Raw genomic sequence first — 6,000 nt, 5'->3', positions numbered from 1 at the left:
GGAATTTTGTTTTCTGAGGAGACTTCATTTAGATTAACATGCTTTGTAATTCATGGAAACTATGGAAGTCACCTCCCTTAGGAAGTGAAGTATTCTAAATGACAATACCAAAATTAAATTCCCAAACTAAATTCCAAAATTGTCTCAAAATTGCTGCAGGATGGGAGGGTAGAGATGTATTCAGTATATGGAAATTCATGTCCCTGATGTTAGCAGTGTGGGAGAATTCAGAAGCTTATCACTCAAACCTCAGTAACTGATGGCCTGCGGAAAAATCAACTTCTTTGTAGTAGATGCTTAAAGTAAGGCATTTTACTTCATGCTTGTTTTGAGTAAGAGCCCACATGTTAGTTACCATTGCTCAGGTGACCTACAGATATTCATTGAAGTCCAGCAACGTAAGTTCTCTTGGCCCAAAGACAATTGAATGTGATGTCATTGTAAGTGCTGAGCTTGGTTCCTATTTACAGGGACTTCACATATGTATATCCTCGGTGTTGTGGGGAAAAGCACATGGGGGAGGAGGAAGTGGTAAAGAGGAGATGAAGAAGGGTCAGGTGCCTCTTCATCCCGTGAAGGGAAGTGTTTTAGGAAGAAGGTAGAGCACAGTTGTGTTGGTCAGTGTGCATCGTCCTCACTGCGGTGTGATGCAAGATTTCTGACTGCTCTGCTTTGGTCTTTCCACCAAAACAGGGTGAAAAAACAGTATTTGGAAAATGAAGTAGAGTAGAAGTAGCATGGAAGAAGAAAAACTCCTTGCAACAGTTTCTTCACACAGCTGTTCAATGCTAGGCCTGTCACAAAACTGTAGGGAACAAGCTCCGAGAGAAGGATGACTGTTGGCTTTTATTCCTGCAGCTGCTTCTCTCCTGAGTGTTTTGTTTTGTTTTTGTATTTATTTATTTTTTGCTGTGATAAAGAATTGTCTTGATACCATGAATGGGGTATTTTTGGTTTTAAAAAAACAAAACAAAAAAAAAACACACAAACACACACTGCGACATCCTGGTACAAAATTATTTAAAACAGTGTTAATTTTAAGGATGTGTACAGCAAAGTCATTCATCTGTCCGCTGGTCACTGAATAGACTAGATAGATGCTTTGTTCTGTTTCCATACTTACTCAATATTGGCAGTTGTGTCTCCTCCAAAAGAATTTCAACAAATCCACTAAATTAGGACTGCATTTATTTAAACTGTCAAATGACAATAATAAATTTCAGCTCTGATGGCAGTGGCAGTTGGGGGATGGAGGTGGATTTTTTTCCCCTCTCAATGTCACCTGTAGCATTGGGTCCCTCTGATCTGTATTGGCGCCATCTTCTGGGTAACTGCAACAAAAACTTCAAAAGTTACGGTTCATCACTAGCTGTATTGAGTCTAGGAAAGTCTTAAAAGTTGTACAGAACAACTTGTTCAAATGACATTATGTGTTTCCTTATTTTATAAGCATTTTTTTCATAAGCTGTGTCATGGAGATGCATAAAAAATACCAGTTCAGTGTGTTTATTCTCCTGAGCATGTAGTAGGTACTACTAAGAATGAAAAGCTTTCTTTATATAACAGAAAATACTTTTACATGTGTAGCTTTGTCTTACCATAGGTAGTCCTAATGCATTCTAGGAGGAAGCAAATATTTACTAGCTTGGTAGTACTGTAATCTTTTGGGGGAGTTCGAAGAAATTTCACTATGTTCTCTAGGGTTTTAAAAATTAACTCTCCTTAAGAAGAAAAAAAAACAACAACTATAAAACTAGCAAATAAAAACTACTAAAAATACAAAAGAAAGAGCTACTGCTAAATAAATGCAGCAGTGCAAGGTGTACACAGGGCAAGTAGACACAGTGATTTTATATCCCCTGTAAAGACTGCAGTGGTATTACAGCACTTTACTTGATAGCCATTTGCGGTAGAGATAATTTTAAGATCTGCTACCAATTGATACATAGTTTAGAAAGAAGTTGAAGAAATGTTTGTTTTAGGCTAGTTTTTAGGGGTACTCAGGGGTACTACTTCTGTTTATAAGAAACCTTTAGGCTGAAGAACACTTGAGAAAACAACCCTAGGATAGTCTCATTATTACATAATGAATATTTCATTATGATATAATTTATGAAAGAGAGGCTACGTAAGAAAAAAAAAATTCTTAATCAGATTGAGTGTAACATCATTTTCTATCTTCGTTTCAATAATGACAGAGAAGCCAGTCCTCACTGCCTAACCTGCCCTGTTCAGAACCAGCACGCTCCCTTTGGCTTCATGCAACCCTACCTTTGCTCAAGCATGTGAAAAGTATATGCAACCAATGCAAGACAGAGATGGGGTCAGGTCCACCAAACTGGGACTGCCTGAGTCTCCCCATAGAGCTCTCCTGTTAGCCACCACGTGGCCTTTCAGCTCATCCTCTGTTCAGCACATTGGTCTTTGTGTCGTAGGCAACCCCAACGGAGAGCGCTGTGGGAAGACCTGTGTGGAAGAGCGCGATAATCAGTGGCTGGGCGTCAGCTTATCAAGGCAGCCAAAAGAGAACGGATCTATTGTTGTATGTATTAACCGTTGGAGCTGCGAGTCCATTTGTCAGACCACCTTCATAACTGTTATGCTTGTGTGTCAAACGTCATGTTTTTTATCCATAGGCTTGTGGACACAGATGGAAAAATATCTTTTACATAAAAAATGAACACAAACTGCCGTACGGTATTTGTTTTGCTATCTCTTCTGATTTTCGAACTGAACTGAGCAGAAGAATATGCCCGTGCTATATAGGTAAGCAGAATGCTTGGGTCCATTCTAGGGAAGGAAAAGATACAAAATTAAGAGGTGCAGATTTGTGAGAAGCCTGTGTTACTCTGGGCAGCATTTCTGCAGCCAAAGGCTTGAAGACAGTGTACTGATGTTATAAACCCAACCTGTGATATAACTTTGATAGTAAGATGTTTATCACTTTTAGGAAAAATTGCTTTCAACAGGCAAAACAAATAGTTTAAATCAAGCATCAGAATACTTGCTGATGAATACTTGTGGTTCCTCAGCACAACACCGTGTCCCGTGTCCAACACTGTGCATCCCTGTTCCTACATCTCCGCCTGCCAAGGCTACTGCCATGGCACAAGACCTTCGGCAGTCCTTCCTCAGAGGACCGCAGGAGCAGAATAAAAGTCAAGACCATAAACTTTCAAACAAGGCCATCCCTGCCTTCCCTTGCATGCATCCCTCCAATCCAGGAGAACAGTCTTGTGACCCTGTCCCTTGCCAAGGCAAGAGAGAGCTGACAATCTGCCTTCTTCATGCAGACCAGTAGAGTAATGCCATCAGACATCCCGCTGCTGGCTTTGTGGACTGCTCGGCATGTTGGTGAAATCATGCTTTTCTCTTCAGCAGTGCTCAGGTGAACAGATCTAGGGATGAGACAAAGGGAATCCTGATGGAGGCAGTTAGCAAGGAGAAGAAGGAAAACAGAGCTGGGCATGTTGGATGTAAAAACAGCTACTGAGGATATTAGGTGCCAATGTTTCTAAGATATCCATATTACAAGCCCTTCAAAATCTTAATGGAGCACTGGGGCAATTTCCATCAAGACACGTAAGCCTGTCAATCAGATTGCCTGGATTATACACTGAGTGGAAGAGAGGAGTTGAGTTTATCCATCTGTGCTGCTCAATTTATACTGTTTCACTTGGTGTATTACTTACTTGGAATCATTTAAAAAGAAAACTATAATCTTTCACAAGATTTCAAAGGCAGCTGTGATCAAGTGATACATGGTGCTTTGCATTTGTTACAATAGGGTATTGAAGCTAAAGGCTATACCAGGGAAAACAGTATTTTTACTTTTATTACAGAACTGAAAACTGATTTTTTTTTGGGGGTTTTTTTTTTTTTTTTTTTTTTTGGTTGAGTTTGGTTAAACTTGTCTCAACTTCTCTTTAAGACTTAGTACTAAATTCTGAAACTGCATGTTTCTCATCCTCTTTAATATTTCTTGCCCATACCCAGATCATGTGCGAAAGTTTGGAGAAAACCATGGGTCATGCCAGGCTGGAATATCTAGTTTTTACATTGGGGTGTGTATTGAAGATACAAAATTTCTCACAGATGTATGTAAATATACACATATGTTAAAGTTGTATGTGAACACAAACATTAGCACTGCCTTTGTTGTTGTTGAAGAAATAAGATTCATCTCATTTCTTTTTAATGGAATCTTAATAATACTTGCATGATAATTCCCAAACTAACCAAGAATACTTTTATATTCAAAATTACTTTTATTCTGGAATTAAAAGTCAAAATTACCTTTCAGGGGTAAAAAGCATGCATATAACAGAGTATGAAGTTTTATTGTTCTCTTTAATCTATTTCATATAACAGTAATGCTAATAAGGCTTACCTTCTTGCTTTGCAAAGTAATATTCTGTATTTAATCAATGCTGCACTCTAAGCACTCTAAGTTTATGATTTCTAAAAAAAAAAAAATAAATCATTTTGAGATGAAACTGTACAGTTTGATGCTCTCTTTCAAAATGTTCCCAGATCAACGTTTTTCAAGAAGCATATTTTTAGAAAGTCTGAAAAATGGTGTCTGTGATCTGGTGGTAATCTTGGAGCGCTGAGCTATATACATCTCCAGTATCGTTTCACTGAGTTCACAGGAGATCTAAAGAGAAGCATTTGACTTGTTTTGCTATCTTCATGAATACTTAAACGTGAATAACATAGCTATGTTTTATTTTTCTTTTAGGACTTAATTATAATGGGAGCCCCTGGATCATTTTATTGGACTGGTTCTGTTTTTGTATACAATACAACTGCAAATACAATCCATGCTTATACAGATTCAAATAACCAAGTGAAATTTGGCAGTTATCTAGGTACTTCAAACATTTAATACTTTATAAATATATAAATCAAAGTCTAAGCTAAATAGTTGATCTTGAAGTCAGTGCACAGTATTTCTCAGTATTTGCTATGTTAATCCCAGGAGTGACATTTCTATAGACATGCTCTGATTTTTGTTAAATATTGTAAGGCTTCTTCTGTTATTTTCACATGGAAGCTTTTCAAACATTGTTTCTGTCTCTATCATCTCTGCACTGACTTTCCATCATTTCTTGCTATAGAAGGGGGAGAGATGCTTCTGATTAGTAGCAGTTTGCACTTGGCTCTTAAGTCTGAAATACTTACATGTTTTTATAGCAAAAGATGTGCTTTCACATGTAACAGAAATGTAAAAAGTTTATTACAGTGAAGGCTGAAAGGAAACAAGACCTAATTATATTTTCAATAAGGGGGAAGCATGCTATGATCTTAAGAGACTGACTTGCCTCCAATCATAATTTATTTTTTTATTCCTGCCATATCTTGGTCTGGATACATGGGAATGCAAACCTCACATACAAACATCTACAATGAAGGCCACACAGCTCCTATACATGTTCCTTTAACCCAGTGGTTAGCTGGATTTAGTGCTAGAATTTGTAGGGTTGTATGCCAGAACCATCAACAACTTTAGTTTTCACACTACACGCTAAGACTATCTGTCCTTCTTGAACTGTTAAGGAAGACTGCTTTTGCCTGTGGCCTTTTTTTTTTTTTTTCTTTTTTTTTTTTTTTTGCGTTTTCCCGTTCATAGATCTAGTTCATGTGGATAAACATTCCTTTTTTTTAGTCTTTTGGCAATAGGAAGCAGGCATAAGTTATGAAATAAATATTGGGAAATATAAAATGTCTAACATTTTAGAAGTCAGTACTGAGCCTTGCAAAAGCTGCAGCTGGGCTCTGAGGAAAACTCAAGCAAAAGATGCTGGGTGTAAAAGGTGATTAGATACCCAGATCAATAAAGTTAATCAGTAATGTTTCTAACCTTTCATAGGACAAATTAAAAATTTTAGAGGGTGCCTACCACTAACATTTAGTGGCAAAATATTGCACCTGTCTGGGAAAAAGCTTATCCAGATTTCTCTCCTGCAAATATAAGGGTGAGAATCTCTGTAATGAATG

At 37.6% G+C, this 6,000-nt stretch overlaps 1 protein-coding gene across 1 annotated transcript in view; it reads left to right on the top strand.

Moving 5' to 3' along the window:
• Window positions 1-2,305: 2,305 nt before the first annotated feature.
• ITGA4 (integrin subunit alpha 4) overlaps window positions 2,306-6,000 on the top strand; it is a 29,859-nt gene continuing 26,164 nt past the window's right edge. The window contains exons 1-4 of the mRNA XM_032190009.1: window positions 2,306-2,542; window positions 2,637-2,766; window positions 3,997-4,064; window positions 4,742-4,871. Of these exons, the coding sequence (XP_032045900.1) occupies window positions 2,306-2,542; window positions 2,637-2,766; window positions 3,997-4,064; window positions 4,742-4,871 (565 nt within the window). The remainder of the gene's footprint in view (window positions 2,543-2,636; window positions 2,767-3,996; window positions 4,065-4,741; window positions 4,872-6,000) is intronic.

Source organism: Aythya fuligula, chromosome 6 (assembly GCF_009819795.1).
Source record: "Aythya fuligula isolate bAytFul2 chromosome 6, bAytFul2.pri, whole genome shotgun sequence".
Classification (NCBI taxonomy): Eukaryota; Metazoa; Chordata; class Aves; order Anseriformes; family Anatidae; genus Aythya; species Aythya fuligula.
The sequence above is the reverse complement of the archived record's forward strand: the minus strand, read 5'-3'. Positions and strand labels throughout refer to the sequence as shown.